Source organism: Rhipicephalus sanguineus, chromosome 5 (genome assembly GCF_013339695.2).
Source record: "Rhipicephalus sanguineus isolate Rsan-2018 chromosome 5, BIME_Rsan_1.4, whole genome shotgun sequence".
Lineage (NCBI taxonomy): Eukaryota > Metazoa > Arthropoda > Arachnida > Ixodida > Ixodidae > Rhipicephalus > Rhipicephalus sanguineus.
Window position 1 is genome coordinate 25,914,380 of NC_051180.1, and position 22,406 is coordinate 25,936,785.

The 22,406-nt window shown below is 47.1% G+C and overlaps 1 protein-coding gene across 1 annotated transcript in view; it reads left to right on the forward strand.

Moving 5' to 3' along the window:
• LOC119393950 (uncharacterized) overlaps window positions 1–22,406 on the forward strand; it is a 49,108-nt gene that overhangs the window by 13,967 nt on the left and 12,735 nt on the right. Inside the window, exons 11-12 of the mRNA XM_049415878.1 lie at window positions 131–286; window positions 4,386–4,730. Of these exons, the coding sequence (XP_049271835.1) occupies window positions 131–286; window positions 4,386–4,730 (501 nt within the window). The remainder of the gene's footprint in view (window positions 1–130; window positions 287–4,385; window positions 4,731–22,406) is intronic.

Below are 22,406 nucleotides of genomic sequence, written 5' to 3' on the forward strand. Positions count from 1 at the left end.
TAATTGAATCCTTCAATCACAATACATTCATGAAGTTGTTCCTGCATATGCATCGATAACTACATGAGTTGGTTCTACGTGAACATTTTTTTTTTCACTTTTTTAATTGTTTATCTTGTGCTCCACACAGATTGGCGGACCCCTTGTCATGATGTGCATCCTGCACTGGTCCACCGCGCAGCCATTTGACTTCCATCGCGTGGCTGCCGTTGTCCTGCTGGCTGTGCAGACATGCGCCACAAGCCAGGCCATCGCGCTGGTCGTCTCAGCCGCCAGCAGTATGCAGGTGAGCGCGATCGCGTAGCAACAGAGTTTGTAGACACAGCTGCGCATATAGGCGCTTCGCGTCGTTGCAGTCGTAAAGGCAAGCGCAGTCTCGAGTCCGGGGTGAAATCTATCTCTCCCTGGAAGTAAGTCAATAGCTCGAGATACTTCCCGCTCTGGCTCCCTGCGCGCGTGCCTCAAGGACACGAACATGCACGTGAACTGACGATCTACGATCTGCGATTGATCAGAATAAGAAAAAAATGCGACGAAATTTGGCACCGTCGTTCGGGCCATTCGAGAAGGATATAAAACAACATCAAGAATAGAAATCCTGAATCCACCGATTTGACAAAGGTGCTTCGTTCGCGTCTCTTCTCGCAGGAATTGAATTCTATCTCTTACTGAAAAAATAAAACGGTCGCGCTTATTTTTCTGTTTTCTTTTTTCACCAACTGTGCTTTACCCACAATTATACTTATCGCGGCTATTGCACTGGTCTATAATCTTTCGGCGCTGACTCTGTAGTATGGCAAATTGGTGCGGCAAAATTTTATTGGCCTATTGTTTCTCTGCGCTAACTACATGGTGCAATTTTCTGTTGTAGCAGCTGTACTGTACTGCTTTCTTACTATATCAGAAGTTTTCTGCTTATCTATAGTTTGTTAGTTGGCCAACACCAGAAAACATAGACAGCGCAAATCAGTGCTGGTAGCTCCGACTTCATGGGATAGTTACTTGTTGCGGAAACTGTAGAGGTTCTGTATGCTTTCCTAAACAAAGCCAATTAAATCTCCTGTTGGACTCCTGTTGGCACGTCCTTGTTCACGCACCCTTACACACTCACACATGCACACGCGCATAGACTCATAAAAACACACGCACGCGCGCTTTTTCATGCAGTTCGTGCCAAAAAATTGTTTCCGTATTAAAAGATAGTCGCAATAGGTCTGCCAAAAGTATATAGAGAGTAGGACAAGGAACGTAAGCAAGCAAAAAACGGGAGACCACGGTTGTAGCTGTCGATCGTGTATCGCCAACCATATAGACAGGCTGAGTAACAGCGTGAAGGCACGAGGAAATGCGAGTGCGCGCAAACAACACGATGCAGCCGGAGGTGCCCTTACGGTTGCTTCCACTCGCGTCAGTGAAGGGCCCTGTCACATAACTGTCTTTTGTGACAGCTCGCGGCTGTGTCATCAGCCGAGCTTGAGGACAGTTCAGACAGACGCTGGCACCGAAGCGCTCGCAGCAGCATCAGTATAACAAATCCAGCCAGCACGAGGAAAAAACGCTTGCTGTTCACACCGAAGTGTGTGCCCGGAGCGATAACCTGCCCACTGTCATATCTCTAACTCATCGGACATTACTCGCTCCACTGCTCCCCACAAAGGCATGTGCACGTGTGCATTCAGCCCCGCATTATGCGGCCCTAGAACTTCACAAGCATGTTACGTCTAAAAACAAGCTGATAACGAATTAACAAAGCACCACAAAAATACCTTCCTAGACGGAAGCAGAAAAAACATACGATGATGTAAACGAAAGTCAACACTACAAGAAAAAAAAAGTTGCTGTTGACTGTTGCACCTACAAAGCACTATTCAGTCAAGAGACGAAGGCGGCATCTGCCGGGAACGTCTCTCCACTCAACGTTCCACCTTGACTGGAAAATGGCGGCAGCGCCTTGTCTAGACAGAAACGGAAACTGCGTATGAGCGATAATCGGCAGCAGTAGTTCATAATCGCGGCGTCATTTCCAGTCGGCTGATGGCACTCTGATCAACTCGGTCGAGTAAAGGATGTGTATCGAGGCTCATGTGAGACTATTTATAGGGATATATCAATAAAGGGCAGCTGAAGCACCGTTTAAAAAAATGACTTTGGAGTGTGTAGTCATAGGTTGATCCCTGCTGAATTCCAAAACCAATGTAAGAGTTCACATAAGTGAACGCAAATAGCATTTCTTAGCAAAAAACAGCGGCTGCAGCCGCAGGGCTTCCTGAGATGCTGAGCGAACGTGGCGACGTCATCTTCGGTGGGCCGCGTCGTCGGCAACATCAGCACTGTTAAAGCATGGCCTTTGCGATCAGTTCCACCAACGCGCGCAGCCGGAACTAGTCATGGAGGCCACGATTCAAGATGAGACAGTGCTGCGCGGCTCCGCCAAAGCTACCAACGATGACGTAGTTCCGGTTAGTTCTTTTCCACGCGCGCACTTTCGGCGTGTTCGCGTGGGCGGAGCAAGGCGCACTTTTCTTTCGCGTATTTTTAAGCTCCTGCTGCCACAACAGCGGAAAAAATTACGCCATTATCAACAATAATGTCGGCCCGTGTTCACAACAAAGTTTTACCGAATTCTAAAACCACTTCAGCTTCCTTTTAAGATACTTTTAAAATAGAGGCTAAAGAGAGGGCATTCCTACTATAGACAAAAGATTTCATCGCTTGAAGGGGGCAGCCATATTTGGCGGTTTGCGAGTCAGCTGGAACCAGCGGACAAGATAGCACCCGTCCTGTCTTTATCGCGTTCTTGACGCTAGTGCCCGCTCGCCATCAGCTGTTAAGTAACCCAGCACGCAATCCGTACGCTGGCCTCGCCGACTAGATAATTGCAGTCAAGATTACATACGCTTTCTCTAAAAAGGGTTGTGCGAGCAAAGGAGTATTATTTATAGAGCATAACGACCCAAGTGACAGTAGCGCACTGAGCGGTAGAAAAGAGAACTAAACCCAAATACACGTTTCGGTGCTACGAGCGCGCAGTTTGACGCTAATACATATTGCGTCTGCATGCGGTCGTCGGCGCTCCCACAGCGCGTTTTCTTATTTTGTTGCTCAACTGCGTGCTGTTGGTCATTTTATTTCTCTGTAAAAAAAGGTGCACCAGCTTACTTTTGATTCAGTAAAACGATAAAAGAGTCACGATTGCTAGTTATTTTTACAAGCCATCATCAATGATCCTTAGGTGCGACGTAAAATTCAGAAAAATGAACGCGAGAAGCACTGTTAACTAAACTACAAAACTTATTTATTGCTACATCAAAGCAACAGGGCCATCGTTTCTTGCGAAATACAAGCAACGCTGTTCCTCTATAGTTGCGCCGCGTTATACAAAGCGGCATCGTTGCCGTACGAAGCTTCATCGGGCGCCCTCGGCTGACAAGCGTGAACTACAGGCACTTGTCTCATTTTGGTATTGCAACCTTACCGAAAATACCCTTTCCACAACACAGGGTACCCAGCCAGCATGTACATTGGTTGGGCTCTCTGCATTTCGCTTTCTTTCCATCCTTCTGGACAGCTTGAGCATGTGCAGTACACTTTGCGATACCATTCAACTCTAAACAGTTAACTTTAGTCCGGCCAACATCATTCCTTTAATGTTGCCTTTTTTTTATTTTTGTCACGCAGAAATTAACCCAAGGCCGCCGTCTCAGCGCCCCCTTTATTGACAAATAGCCAAACACAAACCGTCTTTGATTTTGCGCTTCCACTCACACGCCCAAGGACGTCCGCAGAACTTTGTGCAAGGGGGTGCATCTGCAAAAGTGGAGTAAGGGGGGGGGGGGGGAGCATTCAGCACAGACATCCTTTCTTTCACTGCCGTTACATGTCCGGCAAGATTAGTCAATAGTGAGTAACGTGCGGCGTTGGCAGGCATCCTGAAGCCCGTTTCACGCGGATATACAGGACCTGATTGTGCTAATCAAGCTGTGTAGCTTATTGCTACTGCACATACAAATATTATCCGAAATTCCAGGGTGGGTGAGGCAGCCCCCCCCCCCACCCTCCTGGCGCCCGTGCATACACCTGCCCTTTTTTAATGAGTAGCTGAGCGCTATGCTTGTACACCTAACCACACTTCTCGTACGTATGGGTGTATTTCTACTCATCGTCCTACTCCTCTCCCTCTCTGACCCTTTGTTGCTTTTCTATCTCCCCTTACCCATGCCCCTGTGCAGGGTAGCAAAATGGATATTTATTTTCCGGTTAACCTCCCTGCCTTTAGGCATTACATTTCTCTCTCTCTATCTCAGCCGATCTAAGATGGCTAACCTTTTTGTCTTTCCGCCTGTTCCTCTCTCTCTCTCTCACTTGCCGGCATCGCTTTCTTGCAGACTGCCCTGTTCGTGGCCCTGCCGGCGGCGGCGCCTTCGTTCCTGTTCTGCGGTTACTTCGTCCAGGTGCGCCACCTGCACCAGGCCTTCGCCTGGATCACGTACACGTCGCACGTCTACCACGCCCACCAGGGAATGCTGTACGCCATCTACGGGCACGGACGTGAAGAGCTCGACTGTGACGACGACAGCTTCTGTTTCCTGAGTGACCCGCGCGAAATACTGGCCAAGCTGGACGCCGAACACGCCTACCTCTCCGTAAAGTTCGCCATACTGCTGGGCATGGACCTCTTGCTCAAAATCATCGCTTTCTTCGTTCTCAAGTGGCGCCTTCGACGAAAACGATAATGTTACTGCTTTAACTGAAAACTTGTTCTTTTTTTGTTTTTTTTACGAAACAACAAGCACTGTTTTTTTTTCTAAAGCCTGTTCAAAAACTCATGTTGTTATTACAGCCAACGTTAAGGTTGTTTGCTATCAAGGTGAAAAAAACGCCAGGCCTGCGCTGAAACCGCAGCACAGTCACAGCGAAAGCTGGAAGAGCGGCGTTTCTAGAGCCCGTTAAGCTCTCTTGGGGCTACAATACAAGTACACTAGAAAGGTACCCACTACGCCACAAATCAAACTTTTTGTGAAGTTGGGAAGCACCCACTAAGCCATTATTCGTCATTCTATGGAGAAGCGAGGCACCAGCTACACGTCTGTAAGGCATTATGTGCACTTTGTTGACGTGACGACTGATGACGATGAAGAATTATGGCTCAGCCCTTTGTAATGGGTTGGAATCTTTAAACGGCCCACCAGTTATGTAATTTGCATTGGGTGACGCCCGGTCGCTATTTCCCTCTCCCGTCATGCTGTATACGTTGACGTGGAAGAGAGACGGGGGGGGGGGGGCGAAGAACGTTATTGGGACCCCGAGGTAATGGATCATGCGCTTATGGGCTTCCTTGGCAACCAATACAAGTGCACTTGCGAGGAACCCACTACGCTATAAATCATTGTAATCTTACTGAGACCCCGAGGAAGTGGATCATGCGCTTATGGGCTTCCTTGGCAACCAATACAAGTGCACTTGCGAGGAACCCACTACGCTATAAATAATTGTAATTTTTTAGAAGTAGGGCAGCAGGCACTGTGCCATTTTTCGTCATTCTACAGAGAGCGTTGGTACCTGCTAAATGCATGTAAGGGATTATGCGCAATTTGTTGATTCTGCGCCTGATGACGATGAAGAATTATGGCAGAGCCCTTTTGTAATGGGTTGGAAGCATTCAACAACCTACTCGTTGCGCAATTCGCAATTGTTTGACGCCTGGTTACAGAATTCGCGTTGTGCGACGCTTGGTGCTTATTTTAATCTTCTACCACGCTATATTGCATATGCTAATGTGGTTCCTTCCCGACATGAAGCCTGTATAGGACCTTTTTGCAAAGCAGTTTCAAGCACCGGCATGGCTCAGAGGTTGAATACTGGGCTCCCACGCAGAGGGCCCAGGTTCGAACCTCGTTCCATCCTGGAATTTTTTCTTATTTAGTTTTTTTTTTCTTATTTCGAGCGATACTGGTTACGGACACCGGCGGCGGCGGCGGCAGCGGCGGCGGCGGCAGCGGCGGCGGCGGCGGCGGCGGCGGCGGCGGCGGCGGCGGCGGCGGACAACTACGGCGCCAAAAACGGCCGGAGAAATGATCTCATAACAGCTTTCGCTGTAAAACAAGGGCACCTGGAGTTAGAGACTGACCAACGTCACAAAACCGAGCGCTCATCTTTCCCATATCGTGCGCAAGCGACCTTGCATCATAAATTGCTAGCACCTCACCCAATCCTACGCATTTCGAACTTACGAAAGCAGTAGGGCATTTTCTAATTCTAGGGAGATGCCACCCACAGGGGCTCAGGAGGCCCTTTACAAGTACATTAAGTACATCGGAGCTGATCATGGGGGTCGCTGCTGAGTAGCATAGCCTCCCACTGGTCAGAAGCGGCAATGGTGAGTGTAGGGTAGGTGCCATGTTCGCGAGTGTGCGTAGAGAGAACACGCAGTCACTCGTTCATCTGGGTGACGTAATGGACCGCCGTGCATCGTTCCTTGTTTTCCTGCTACCACGGTACGCCTTCCAGACAGCAGTAAACGGCTCGCACGCAAACCGAGCGCTGCTGAGGGGCCGCTTGGCACTTGCCATCTGAGAACGTGACTCCAAAGTTGGAAAGGTCAATGACCACCGTAGCAACCAATGCTGCCCAACCTCAAGAAGCTCAGATATTGAGCAAAAAGTTATCAGGCGACCGCTACAAACCGTGGCAAGACTCTGTAGCAGTGACACTCTCTTCACTGCTCTGGCCGATTTTACTTAGCGCCTCGCTAAGTGTTTGTATTCCCCAGGCCATATGCCCTACAACGCAAGTGGGGCGGCGTGACGTACATAAATTTGCGAAGTTACGCCTTCCTATGCAGGATGTCATGGTACATCCAAAGACGCACAGGTCCTTGGCCAGAAATTATCAGAGCTAGTTCAGGCTCTCAGATAAGAGTTGTAACAAGGTGTCATAACAGGCATACGCTTCAATGCTCGGAACTGGCGATGGTTATCTTTATTGACATTCCCTTCCAAACGGCGCGGGGACCAACACTCTCCCAGCCTGTCTACTCAGAATAATTTGTTGTTTCTTGTATTAGGCTCGATTATCTCTTTATATTTATTTGGCTTAGATTAGATGGCACCCTCGAAAGCCAGCTGGAGGGAACCTTATCGGTCAGTGGAGTCTGCGTCTATGTACTACGGGATACGTAATAACTGTTACTTGGCTGGGTGACAACAATCAGCTAGATAACTTGGCGGAGGCCGCACAACTTAAAGAGAGATACATAAGAGCGATGATAAAGTCGATGACATTAACCTAAAGAGGAAAAAGAAATTCTTGATTTCGCACAAATTGTTTAAACAAGGAGGAACAGAAAGACGGAGAGAAAGCGGAAGACATACTTGAGGATTTGTACAATGTGCGCACAAATGAAGATGAAGCAGAGTGATAGACTACATAGAAATACGAAAAAATAACACCATCTCCCGCTAAAGGGGACCATGAGGCGATGCGAAGCAGCGTTTCCGCATGCCGAGCCCGAGTTTCAGAGGGGGAGTGGAAAGGAGAGTGGGGGAAAGATTGAGTGGAGAGGGGGAGGGGAGAGGGAAAGAGGAGAGGGGGAAGGGGAGAGGGGGATGGGAGAGGGGGAGAGGGATTGCGCATGCGCAGTAAGGGTGGTCACGCCGCACACCACCACCACCACCGGTTTGAACTCCGCTATAAGGTGCTTCGCATCTAAAAGAACGAGTGTTCATATTACTTTGTCCGGCCATCCTGCCCGTGTATTGCACTGTTCCATCTCTGAAAACAGTACAGAAATCGTCGTACATTTATAACCTTGTACGCAAGCATTCCGTATGTAGCTACCAAGTCTTAAAAGAAAGGCCCCCTGCGCTATAGTATCGTGTGTACTCTCAGCAAGTTTCGTTCTTTCAGTTTTTCGTATTGAAGATTATGAAGGTATGTATTGAAGGTTCGTACGGAAGGTACGATCAGTGAGCATCATATATGAAGTAAAAGTTCGTTAATTCGGATTTCACAGGACCGGCAAGACTGTCTGAATTAACTAAATGTCTAATTATTGGAGGTATCAACAAAATAATAAATAAATGTCTATTACATCAATACACTTTAATCTCCTTGAGGAATTCGTAAATCCAGTAAATATTTTGCATGAGAGCAGCGCAAAAGTCGCAATTTTCTTCAGCTGCAACATCGTTCACATTACGAACGCGGCTCAAGACCTCGTGTCTTAATCCGAAACATGCTCTGAACCGTTACCTTATTACGTACAAACACAGTAATTGAGGATGGCGACCACGCCTTTCTGAAAGCCCGCGTTCGTTTCGGCTGTCCGTGAACGCCGTTTTTATTCCTGCGCGTCGCACATTTGCGGCGCTTGCTTCGCGCTCGGCGTGCTTTGACGATCGTCCGAATTATCCGATATATATATATATATATATATATATATATATATATATATATATATATATATATATATATATATATATATATATATATATATATATATATATATGGAGAGGAACAATGTGCCGCAATGGGACACTGCCTTAGCAGGAAAAGCCGAGCGCGAGCGAGCTGTTGGCGCCAGCGCTGTCATTCTTGTGTCGGTTGTTGTCGCCGCCCGCTTTCAGCGTGTGCTCATGCATACACTACCACACTGCGCTTCAGCAACACGGGAGGCGGAAATTCATAGCTTCGGCCGCGAACACGTGTAGGCGTTCCACGTCCCGCTGGTCTCTGTCTCGCTACTAACGGCCGTGGCACGACATTCGCCCGTCGACATAGTTGCCTTTCAGCGGGACTTATTGCAGCAGTTTTATTAGTCGGTGCTACTACACTCGAAGCAGTAGGCGGCGGAGAAACACCGTTGGTGCATGTGGAAGCTGCACCACTCCGACAACAAGCCGTAACACGCTAACATGAAGCGAAAGGCAAAGAACATAACTGCGTCTATAGGGCACGGTCTAGGGCGACTGACTATGTGGCATCGCTGGCATCGAGACGCTTTATCTGCATCGTCGCCAAATCGCTCCCTATCGGCGCTCGTTAGTGTCATGACGCAGTATACTTCACCGCTCAGAGACAGCGGCACCGCCCCGCCATGCCTAGCCCCGCCAACAGAGAGCACCGTGCGAGAGAGAATGTATTAGATAAAAGGCGCGTTTGTGAAACCTCGCGCTTGAGGTTGTTTGTTCCGTGGAGTTATCAAAACTTTTTATGTCGCAAACCAGATACTAGTGAGTATGTCTTTCTGGAATGCTGGGTTCTTCTGGGATGTCCTGCAAAGGGCATTAAAGAAAGACTTCGCGTTGGACGCACAGAGAATAAGGTACCGGATGACTGAAGATGAGGATGGTTTTCCCTATGATATTGGAATGTTATTGGCGCTGCACAGTATTTGGAGGTCCCGAATGGCTGTACGTAATCCTGATGTGTTTGTTCGACGAGCCAGAGAGTACTTTCGCGAGTCAGCGACTTGGTTTCATGAATTGCCAAAAATGCAAAAGGATGTGTCTGATTGGGTATCTCGCTTGGAATCTCGTTGTATATACAGCGCCTGTCCTGTGCCTTCTTTTACTTCGTCGTCGTCTAGTGAGCGCTGTTTCAACAAAGATGAACGCATACCAACTCACTCAAGCTTCCATTCTTATGCATTTTCAGCGCAGCTTAAGAAACTAGGGTCCATAAAATTACGTATGTATGCATTTTCTATTAAAGGAACACGCCACCTAATACTTACCTTGTGATGTTGCACCTCAAATATGCATGATATTTACTTTCTGATCGACAACGTTCACAAGTATGAACAGCCGTACCAGTTCAAAACGGCTGGCCTTGGGCAAGTGGTTCAACTTTGGCCGAGTGGCTGAATCGAGGGACGTGCCGACAAACAGAAAGACAGACAGACAGAAAGACAGACCAAAATTTCTGCGTTTAAGTTCCCCAAGAAAGACTATTTGAGTGTGGTGGGGTCGCGCGGGGACCCAGGGGGCCTGGGCGGTCCTGAATTCCCTCGCAATAAAGTTTTTTCGACTCGACTCGAAACAACTGTAGACAGAATGTGCTTACATGCCACTGTTGAAAAGTGAAGCCCTGCAATAAAGGCGAAAAAAGCGTCGGTGTCATAGTCAGTAGAGCGCCGGGCACCTATCGTTGCGGACAGAGAGGCCGTGGGTTCGAATCCAGCAGCCGAACTTTTTCTTCTGGTTTTTTCTGCCTCATCAGTTAGTGTGTAATTCACCAACGTCATATCCGTGACAGAAATAAGTCAAGCGAAGTCTTGGTGGCTACCGGCAAAAAACACTCTGGTATTAAAAAACATGGTTGATCCCTCCGTCATAGGAATCGGAATAACACGAAAGTAAAACGTGCCCTTATAGAAGTAACTGAATGTTTACTGTACATTGATATAAGAGAGCTTGCACAATGTATATTGATCTCTTGCAGCTATAGCACCGTTTAACGTGGATGCACCCACTTTGATGCTTGGTGGTACATCTCCATGCCGACGACTAACGTCCATGTTCAATGATTAAACAAACCCTTGCCGTAGCTGTAGAAGTTAGCGGTGAAAGCGTAATCAGAGAACGAGTTGTGATAGCCAGAAGAGCGTCGCATATTGAACGCAGAACTTGGTCGCCATCCTGCGGCATGTTAAAGTGTGATTGAACACTACGGCCGCACTAGAAGGAAACGCAAAGCGCGTCGTGCGGCCCGGTAGCCCGGCCGCAATTTTTCTCGGGGCGAGCGCGTAGGCGGGGAACGCGGTGTTACAGCCAGGTGAGGCAGGCGCGCGTCGCAGAGCTATTTTAGGGGCGCAGCTCCTCTTAGTCTAACCTTGTCACGTCTCCGTTGTCCGGCGTATCTCCCGGCAGCCGGCAGTAAACGGCAGTATCTGTCCAGTGGTGGTGGTGGTGGTGGTGTGCGGCGTGACCACGCTTACTGCGCATGCACATACCCTCTCCACTCCCCCTCACCATTCCCCATGTCCTCTACCCCTTTCTCTCTCCCATTTCCCTCTCCCATAACCAGTCTTAAAAACGGAGGGGGCGTGCACACATGAAGGCTCCCTAAAGACAATGCGCTGCGACAGTACGTGATATGTATCGCCCTCTCCTCTCCTACGCTTCCCCCTCTCCTACGGTCCCCCCCCCCCCCATCTTGCCTCGCGGCGCAGCGGCGCCGACGCAGGCAGCGTCGCGAGGCAGCGTCGCGGCAGCGTCTTGATTGAAAAAAACCGACCGCTCGCGCTGCACATCCGTTCACTGACCACCCCGTATATATAGGCACTGGATTTTGACCTCCAGGGTAGTGCGTGTGTGCGATTCCTCCTGTGCGTGATTAAACAATGAAAATTCACAGCGTACATGTAAAATTAAAGTGAGCTGCAAGTCGTCATAACTCTCATCGAACCTTTAGTATAAACGCGCCCGATCTCACGTCGGTGATGATGTACTGGGCAGAATTCACGGAAGATTCACGGTTTACCGATGAACCTCCGCAGCATCGCCCACTCATCATCATTCACTCCGTGGATATGCTGTGATTTTTTTGGTTTGGATTAGCGTGGTGCTGTGAGCGAGGCCCACGCTTTTACGACGCTTGCGCTAAGGTCGCCACCTCGCGGTGTGTTAAGGCACTGACCAAATTGAACTTAGAAGTTCAATTTCAAAACGCGCCGAATGGGACGAACATGTAACGCGTTGCAGGTACTAATCGCGGAAGCCACAATAATGATGAATTACTTTACTTTGCCGCTCCCAGAGGGCAACACCACCCCACCGACCGGGAGAGTGGTAGATATAAAAGGCGCGTTTGTAAAGCCTCTAGAGTCTGTGACCGTGGCGCAGTGGATAGCGCGCCCGGCATCTGTTGTTGCGGACCGAACGGTCATGGGTTCGATGCCCGGTGACGCAATGCCGGTTCGATGCCGGTGAACCCCGGCATCAAACACTTTCGCGTTAAAAAAACTGTTGTACCATCTAAGGGCTTAAAAACGATGGCGCACTGTACCCATATTCACTCTGACGAAGACCGGTCCACCGGCCGCAACGTTAGTTATTAACTACCAGTTGTTTTTGTTTGTGAAACGTGCGTATCTTCAATTGGAAATATTTACTCGGGTTCAGTGAGAATACTTCCGACTGTATACATGCGTGCGCACGCTCGTTTGTGTGTGTGTGTGTGTGTGTATGTTGCTCTTATTGCAGATAACATGCTCTTCAATGCGGAATGCGCGATTGAGCCTCTGTAGCACAACTTGTTCCCAGCGCAGAGCTTGCAACGGGTAAAAAAATAACGCTTTTTCCACTTATTTTCATGTTTCAAATGGGCCCTGCACCCAAATTTCACCAACGCAGTTTTACGTTGCACCTCGTTCCTTGTATCGTCCTGAGATTATTGCAAGGATTTTGGAGATAGAGGCACGCAAACAGAAGTTATTGAGCTTCCAAATTCAGAATAAAAGCGGACGACAGAAAGTGGCATACCCTTTCATATTTTGCTCACCCAGCCTGGTTATGGCATGCTTCCAATCAAAACGTGGCGTACATTTTGCTATGTCGGAACGATGCAGCATATGGTGGCCTTCCTGGCGGAAGCAGGCCCCGCACTTTCTGACGGATTCGGTGCTGTACTAATTAGCAGACGACTCTATGTTGACAAATGGGAGGTCAAAACGCGCCAGAAACGATGAGCTGCTGCGAGTGCACAAACTTTGAACGCGAGCTCCCACGAGGAAGCAACTTGCCATGCGTTGTTACGTACGACGAGAAGCCGCTAAAAGCTCCATGGACACCGCCGTGATCGATGCCTCACGGAATGCAGTGGATTGCGCACACTGTAGACCAGGGGTTCTCAAACTTTCTGGTGTTGGGGAACCCCAACGGCTTTTCCAGAGTACCACGAAACCCCTAAGTTTTTGTTGAGCATGAAGACAATCCAATGGGGGGAGGGGGAGCGGGAGGGGGGGGGAGGGCATCGCAAGCTTACGCAGTACATTCTTTATTTTCAACCAGTCTAAGTGAACAGCGTTGACTTGAGCGATACCTGACTTCCGGCAGCAGAAATCGTTGATATACGACGCTGCAGTCGGCGCGGAAACCCATTTCGGGAACCATATAAAATATCAAATGCTTTTTTTTCTCGCCGTTTTCATTGGTGCTACAGCACTCATCAATACTCATGGCCAGCAAACGGCTCATAAAAACGATATGCGTAGTGTAGGGTGCAGGGCCACTTTAAGCTTTGCGCCAGCAACAACATGTTTCGCAAGGCTATGTAACTGGTTCTTCTATTTCTGTGAAACATCTGCAGTGCAAGCACCATTTTGAGTTTGCACTGTTTTTCTTGTAACGCTAGCTTCTAAATTGGCCCTGGAACGTAGACAGAAAGTAGGTAAGCGCTTTAGCTTCTTAATCATTGCTCCAGGGGCGTTTTGATTAATGCACCCCGTGTATTGCAGACAGCGCCAGATGTCTTCAGCTCTTTTTCTCTCGTCCCGTTCTACGAAAGGGCTCTTATCGCTCCGAGGTAGATAAGTAGGCGGTCAACGTTCTGTACTTAAGTGGGTATACATATACACAAGTTCAGAGCGGAAAGACACGCACGCAATAAACGGCAGTGGTCCAAAGGTTTCTCGCTCTAAAAGTGGTGACAGGCCAAGTGAGTATTGTTCTTTTGTTGTTGTTGTTGCTCTTGTATATATCAAATGTTCTCAACGGCGCAAATAAGCGGCAGTGCACGTAACAAGAAAGCACATTCTGACTGCGGCCTCGTTGTCACTCGTATGTAACGTGCAAATCATCTTTGGGTATGTGAAACAATGTTTAATTCCCCTAATAAGGCAAGCACAACACACGGAAGGAACACAAGTATGTAGGCATGGACATTGTGTGCGTCTTATTAGCGGCAGTCTTGTCTTAAAGCCATTGCCTACTAGGCTGAACAAGTTCTTTCGAGGTCTAAAACAAGGCCGTGGTTGCAGGCTCCCAATTTAATTGCACTTTTTCCTTAATGTGCAACCGATACTTCTCAGTAGAATGTTCTTGCATTCTGCTTCCATCGTATTGCAGCCCGCAAGACAGGGAACGAGTGGAGCAAAGGATAACTTTTTTTTTTATTCGAAACCTATAGCGCAAAAGATTTTAAAAGTGGTGCGCTTGCACGAAGTTATTCGCATTGGTTTCCAGGTCCCTAAAACACAGGTTGCTATTTATTCCAGCTTCCTAAAACCATTCTAAAGAAAGAGAGCTTGGCATTTGGTGAGAGTTCTGGCACTCGGCATGTCAGTGATAAGCGATAAAAAATGTCAGTGATAAGACGTACCTGTGACAGAGAATCTTTTAGAAATTCGTGCCAGGACATGGAGTATCAAACAAAGAATTTCTGTAGTCGCGTTTGCTGTATTAGCTGTTGTAAGGGAGTTGAGATAGTGGAAATCTGCGTTTAAGCCTAGTATAATCGTGTCCAGTTGCATTAATTATGGTCTTTAACGAAATAACTAACATGTTGCGCATTTCTGAACCAAGGTGAAAGTCCGCACGCACTTGTAACTTTAGTTCCATGTTGGTCAGATATAGAAGAGCAGAAAGTTCGAGCAACTTGGCTCAGATTCGTGCTTTAGATTCATGACTGTAGGAAGCGCAAGGAAGAGCGTGACCGAAAGTGAGACTACAAACATTCCGCTGACAAACACGACAAAAAAAGCAGCATCAGCAAACACGACTGCAACGTCTTTCACCAGCCGTGTTAGCTTAGCAGCTACGGCATGGCGCTGCAAGCTCCTCGTCTGTAACGCACTCGAGGCGATACTAATGCCAAACGTCTTTTGAATAAATAGTTTTTACTCTTCGCTCATCTCGCGTATGACACGACCTGTATCCTTTGCAATGATGCTACAGTATGTGAACTTAGGTGTACAACCACGCGTGCTACAACAGGCAGAAAAACCAGCCTTTGCTATTGTCTTTCCATCAATGTCTGGCTCTCTCTCTCTTTCCCGCTCTCTCTCTAGTGAGTGAGTGAGTGAGTGAGTGAGTGAGTGAGTGAGTGAGTGAGTGAGTGAGTGAGTGAGTGAGTGAGTGAGTGAGTGAGTGAGTGAGTGAGTGAGTGAGTGAGTGAGTGAGTGAGTGAGTGAGTGAGTGAGTGAGTGAGTGAGTGTGTGTGTGTGTGTGTGTGCGTGTGTGTGTGCGTGTGTGCGTGTGTGTGTGCGTGTGTGTGTGTGCGTGTGTGTGTGTGTGTGTGTGTGTGTGTGTGTGTGTGTGTGTGTGTGTGTGTGTGTGTGTGTGTGTGTGTGTGTGTGTGTGTGTGTGTGTGTACGTGTGTGTGTACGTGCGGGCGTGTGTGTTTGTTTCTGTTATAGCGTCGTGTTACAGCATTTCTTCGTTCCGCGTAGTCTCAGGTCTGCAAGGTTTCGTAAACAATTCACAAGCACGAACTTCTTAGCAGGTTTCCAGATAAAATAAAAGAGAAACATCATCCGCGTTCATACATTCTAGAGTAATCAAGGCCACCGCAGATAAGACAGAACGTTTAAAAACAGCCCCCTGAGGCAGTTTAGGCACTAGTACTATATATGTACTAGCCGCCGAGAGTCAACGGCTTCGCATTTGATAGCAAAAGAAGCAAAACTATTTTCGGAAATCTGCCTTCCATTATCCTTGCCGCCTTTTAAAAAACGTCAACACGTCGCTGCATCTACAAGCAAGCAGTGATAGTCCCAAGGCAGTATATGGCATAAAATTGCCTGTTTGTCGGCGGGTGACGTAATCCCGCGTATACGTGCCGGCCTTGGCGGCATCAATATCGGTTAAATTCCTTCACCCGTTAGAGAACCTAGCACAGACATATGCGCTACAGAGCTGGAGGCTGTCTTTAGTTGTGCTGGCGCTTACACTTGTTGTTAGATTTAACGCAGTGATGCAATCGTGAATAAGAAAGCATACCAGAGTGCAAATCGGCTTTACAGTGTCAACATTTCTTTAAGACAAGATACATAGGGAATGACACAGAACAGCAAGTGACTGAAGGGTATTTACCGAATTAATTCGCTCATTAAGCTACTATACAGAAAAAACGAGTCTCCTAATCCTTGTCTTGGCTGTAATTATAAATAATATGCGCTATGAGCGTAGTAATAGCGATCGTACAGGTAATCATGTTGGAAAGCTGTACCATTAGTATCGCTGTTATGTGTAATAGCAACGGGATTGCAGTTTGGAAGTATTATTGACTATTACGCATGAAGTGCTCTTATTTCCACCTTTCGACGACCTACAAGTGACCTTGAACCAAAAGACCAGGGGCGTAGCCAAGGGGGGGGTTGGGGGGGTTCAAACCCCCCCCGAAATTTTTCAATTTTGCTTACATATATATACATGCACACATACAAACGCACGCACGAACATACATAATGTATGGTTGAACCCCCCCCCCCCCCCCGAAAAAAATTTCTGGCTACGCCCCTGCAAAAGACATCCGTTATCTGCGCACTCAAACGAGAACATCCAGGCATCGTTGCAAGAACAAAACTAGCTCATGCGGGCAACCAGTGAGCACTCAAAAGTTAAGAAAACGCGTTTTTTTCTTGCCCCGAACCCTTTGTACGGGACCATATTACATGCGCTAGTTACTGCCCAAACAAGTTGCAAAAAGTATTGCTTCCGAGTTTTTCTTGGTGTTTGTTCGCAATATCCCTGAAGCTGTAACTTCTAGTACGATGAAATACTGTCATTTTCAATAGCGACGTTCTAAAGGCAGATACAGGGCCAAAATATTATTGTCATCTTTTGGCGCTGAGAATGGGTTGCCCGTGCTCCTTTTAACGCCAGCAGTCCGTGAGTTTTGTGGCGCAGGTTTTGCGCCGCCTCCTTCAAGAGATGGCGTCACGCTGCGTGACCAGTTTGCATGTAACCATTCCATCTTTCCATCCACTTTCAAATACGCGAGAACCAGCCACTTTTAATCTTGAAGTTTCATAGTTATTAACACAATCGAACATTTAGGGCTCATACATTTTTTCACGGCACATCCAATGAAAATCCGAAAAATATGCATGATTATTACTTTCGCCACAACATAAAAAACCTTGCAATTACTGCAATGACCTTTTTTTGCTTTTTACTTATAGAAATTTGTGCTAGCTCCGCAATGCTCACTTGTAAGAAGCTGTTAATATAGTAAACTCGTGAGTGAAATTTCATACCTCATCCCGTTAGGTCGCAGGTTCAGTCCGTGCCAGCGGCAAGTTGTCTTTTCGTGCATTATGGTTAAAGCAGCGCAAACATGGACGAATAAGCAGAAACAACGAGCGCTGAGTCGCGAGAAAGCGCTCGTTGTGTCTGCTTCTTCGTCCGAGTTATTTGCGCTGCTTTAACCATAATGGAACCTTACCAACTAGCCCAATTGTCCACCTTGCTGCAATATATGTCTTTTCGTACACTTTACTTTCTTCACATGTATATCACAATTGTTGCAATGCACTTAAAACTGTACAATTAACGTCCCCCTATACTGTCATTGGCTTCATTATGTGCTGGTTTTCGTTAAGGTTGTGTCAAACAAAGAAGTGAGCCCTCACAAATTCCCTTTCTTCATTCATCCTTCGAAGGTAATAGGGTAAGGCGAGGCAAAATGCGACAAAAATTTGAAAATAGTGAATACTTTTTTTATTTCACTCGTTACCATAAAACATCAATGCATTAACTTTCTTTTGTGTACAAGGTATGTGCTACATAAATATGGCGATGTTGCCACTGTTCAAAAGTTTATTTTAAAAAGAAACAAAAAATGCACCAGATATCTCATTTTGCCCCAACCTGCGGGGCAAAACGAGACGCTGCTTGGGGCAAAACGAGACAGTGTGAAAAAATTTGATTCCTTCAGTTCTTACAGTAGAGCACATGAAATTCACTCCGTGGGCCCCCACGCATTCTTTGTGAGCCCACTCTTTGCACTCCACGCATTGAATCGAGACAGAACCCGGCGCTGTTTTAATCCAATACTCCTGAACAACATTCAGCGTTTTTTTTTTCAAGCCGAATTCCGCTCAGGAAGCTCTAGATAATATTCTCGTGCACGTCGGCACCATCTTAAACAAAAATATATTATACATATTAATTGTAAATAAATGGTTCACTTAATAAGACATATTCTAAGGCAGTTTAATGCCTTTTTGTTGCGTTTTGCCCCTCTCACATGCCCGAATTCAAAAACATCTCCTCTTTGGACCACGGCACCAGGTTGAGCTAAACTTTTGGTGGCATGTAGCTATTAGTATAAAGTAACAACATAAATACTTGCATTGTTGTACTGACGCCGGAGTAGCTTCGTGCACGCATGCGAAAATTTGGCCGAGCAGAATTTCGCCCCATTTTGGCGGGTCACAAACACACCGACATCAGCCGCGCAATTTTTCCCGCGTGAGTGCTGTGAGCAATCGTCAACTTTTACACAAAAAACGACGAATAATACCGGCACCTATCGCTGAAATAGAGAAACAAAGAAAAGTTACTCTTTGTATTAGCTATAGAGGGCAGCAAAGTCAAAGTGTCGCGTTTTGCGCCGCGTCTCATTTTGCCCCTCCTTACCCTATATAACGTATCAATTCGACACTAAAAGAAAAACACTCGGCGAACTTTTTTGACTTGGCACCATTACTCGACTACAGCCGATTCACGTAAAACTATATACGTGCAACATAAGGAAGCTCAAAATATACAAGAATCTGGCGTCAATTTGCCACTGTTTCAAGTTTATCTTCCCGGCCAAAATTATCACACGCGCAGCCTTCTTGCGTAAAACCAAGATGGCCTCGTGAAACCACGGTCTCGTGAAACCAAGAGCTCACATGTGAATTGCCGAGAGCTCGTCGTGTACTAGCCACCACAGGAAATACGTGTAATGTTACGTGAAGAAAATACGTGCCCCTTTCGTGATCCCAATGTACGCTGCATAATTAAGGAAGCGATCGTAACGTGCACCGCACACAACGACTTTCAGAAGGCATCTTGTCTGTGTATTTTCTTCCCCTGTCAGCTACAAAAAACATACAGTTCTTGTCATTTTGTCTCGAATGTCAGCAACAATTCAACATGATCCTCGATGCATAGAGGATAAACGAAACTAGCAACCTAGAATCCTTTCTCTCTCTCTCTCTCTCTCTCTCTCTCTCTCTCTCTCTCTCTCTCTCTCTCTCTCTGTTTTGTACGCTTTACCATTTTTAATGATGTCAGAATTTCAGGCAGTTGCTTGCTCATGATTCAGACTGCAAACGGCGTAAAATACGATAACGTAGGAAACGCACAGAAAGACACGCGCATAATAAGAGACAAAGAATGTGAATTCATGGTTGTTCAGTTTTCTTAGTATGGGTGACCAATTACAAATTCACCTTCTCTATGTTTCTTTTTGTGTCGATAACGCTATGTGTGTGTGCTTTTGTGTGCCTTTTAAATATTTTGTGTGCCTTTTAGGTATCGCTTAAACTCGACATCTGCGCTTTTATAAGTACGCCGCTCGTTTTCCCTTCTTTTGTGATTGCCTTCCCCTGGTGCTTCCTATTTAGAGACCGTTGTTGGGAAATAGTGAGCCGCCAGCATCTTCTGCAGCCCTTTAAGGTAGCTAGACTCGGCGTCCTCTGCCGGTTTTCCCAGTTTCTTTGATGCTCCGCTCTTTTCTTAGTCGTGCTTCTCGTTTTGTTGTACCGCTTCTCCCTCCTTCCCTCTTTTTTTTCTTTTTTGTTTTCCTTTCAGCTCCCCGTATCTCTGAGATGAGATGCCTGAGCACCGGTGCAAACTTTCTTGAAATGTGGCATCGGTTACACTCTTCTGCTTTATAGCTTTTCCAGGCAGCAATTACCAACAGCGACACGCGCCACCGCTGCACATGACGTCAACACTAACCCCTTAAAACTAACACGCCAAGGATGACAAGGCGCCTGTGACAAAGATAGGTCCTCCTGTCGAAACGTCGGCCAGCCTGCTCTGAGGCACTTTCTCCTGTTTCTTCAACTTACCCACTCCGTGTTTCCATATGTCGGCTCCCATCGTGATTTTTCTTCGTTATCGTATTTTACGCCGTTTTCAGCTTGAATCACGAGCAAGCAACTACCCGAAATTTTCACTGCTGCTTGTGCTTCTTGCAATTTTAATTGCTATATTTTTCTTTCGTAGTTTTTCTCGTAGTTTTTTTTTTCGTTACGTTGTGCTGCAGCGCATTCGCGAGAGCTCGTCGTAAACATGTGTGCTTCTACTGCAAACTTGGAACTCTACGCTTGTGGCATACAGCCGGTAAAAAGGTAAAAACAGCTGTTCAAAGTTATACGCCATTTTAGGACTTCGGTATCACTGGAAAAGCGCTCGTCCTTGACGACTAAAACGAAGCTGAGTGCTCGGAGCGAACGCGACAGGAAAGTGCGACCGCATAATCAAGACGTGTTACGCAACTCTAAGCCCTATCGCCCCCCCCTCTCCCCCCCCCCCCCCTCACTGTCTCTCCGCACTCTCGTTGCGGACCAGCAACTCTTGCCAACGGAGATGAGTGCCAAGAAAGTCATGGAGCTCACGGTGCAAAGACAGAGTGAGTAGACCTTCGTTTTTTGCCGGACTTTCGCGTCGCTTCTGATGCCTGACTTCGTGTAGTCTTAGGCAGAATTCATACGGGCGACTCACAGTAGTATGCGACTGGTGATCGAGCAGCTGCTCACGGCGACCGATGTTTGCACCGGCGACTGCGACGGGCCTTTCCCCACACGATACTTGAAATACGATAGCGCAACAAAGCAGCGGCACAAGAAGACAGGGACAAGCCCATGTACTTGCCCTCTCGTGTCTCCTGTGTAGTTACGCGCTCGTATTTCAGGCGTCATGAATTCCCAACTCGCCCAATCAGCCCATCTGACTTTCCTCGCACCCGCTATTGGCTTCTGTTTACATCTGTTTCTCGTGTTCGTCGTTGTTAGCCCAACCGTGGCCACGTAAAGTAATATTCGGCGTTTTGTAACAGGCATTCGGACGTCGTGCTTCTGTCCAGCAGCATTGCGACTCCGGTCGTGGAGCCGAAAGAGTAGAAAGTGGACGACTTCCCTTAAAACGGTCTATTGCCTGCCAACATGACCATCCGTGACCAATTTGGTCACGCGAGACCTGTCAGTGACGGGTCCTAACGCACCTTTACACTTTGACTGAAGCAGTGCCAACCCAGACAAACACAGAACACAAGACAAAAACATACATCACACGTTTACATCTTGTCTCTTTGATGGTGCTCCCTATATAATGATGTTAATTTCAGTGATTCTATATAATAGAACTACTGAGTCTGTACTCTTAAACGTTCCCTCACTTAAAGCGGCAATTCAAATTCTGAAAACAGGGGGTGGCGCTGTCACTTCAGTGAAGAGCTTCGTAGAAGGGACACATGTTAGCGCAAAGAGAGAAAGAAAGAGCTGTAAAAAGAGAGATCTGCTTCCTACTCTTTCTTCCTTTGCGCTACTGTATTTCTTCGACGTCGATTAACGCGCCCCGCAACGGGCCTTATTCGGCTGCGTACAAGTTGCTCGGTAATTAAACCATGTCTATCTGCATATAGGAGCAATTTCTCCTCATAAGCATTTCCAGCGGGAGGCCAAAAAAAAATTGCCCACTTGAGAAACACGTGAAGCACGTATTATCGAGTACCGTTGTGAAATACTGCGGCTAATAAATATATTGGACAAGTGTTCAGGCATGCACTGCGTTCTCTGAGCCCTCGCAGCTCTGATATTATTCAGCGCACGCACGCTCAAATATTGGAGGCTGTCGCTTTTACTAGCGCTCAGAGAATAACGAGGCGTTCTCCAGTTTTAAGCGACTGCTACTGCTGAAAGTGCCCCACGCTCTAACGCATCTTTTACTATTACCCGCTTTCCCGTTCACTGTTGAGTTCTTAACACGGAGGATTCAAAGAAATTTGTTTGGTTTAGAACAGTCCCTGCTGGAATAAACACGCATGATTTCCACGTGGGCAAGTTCCTATGCCGCTGTTGCGTCCTATTTTTATCTTAACCCGGCTAATGAAAGCACAAAGAAAAAGCTTGCTATTCTTGTGTCGTTCTTTTAGTAAAGAAAGCAGTGATCTACTTGGCAGCGTTCCCACGCTGCCCGTTGTAGCGCAAAACAGATTCGAATGAAGCTGGAACGTTTGTCATAATTAAGTGAGAATTATACGCGATATTGTTTTTGTCTGAGTTTTGTCGTGAGCTATTTACACGAACATGGTGCGCATGCGTAGTTTCTCTCACCTCACGTGATTTACGCCTCCTACCACACCGCTACAGACCGCGAGCAAACGTTACACAGCACGCAAGATGACGCAGGCATAAACTCCATTATTTCGGGCTTTTATTGCATCCGCTACACGCGACCAAGATTTCG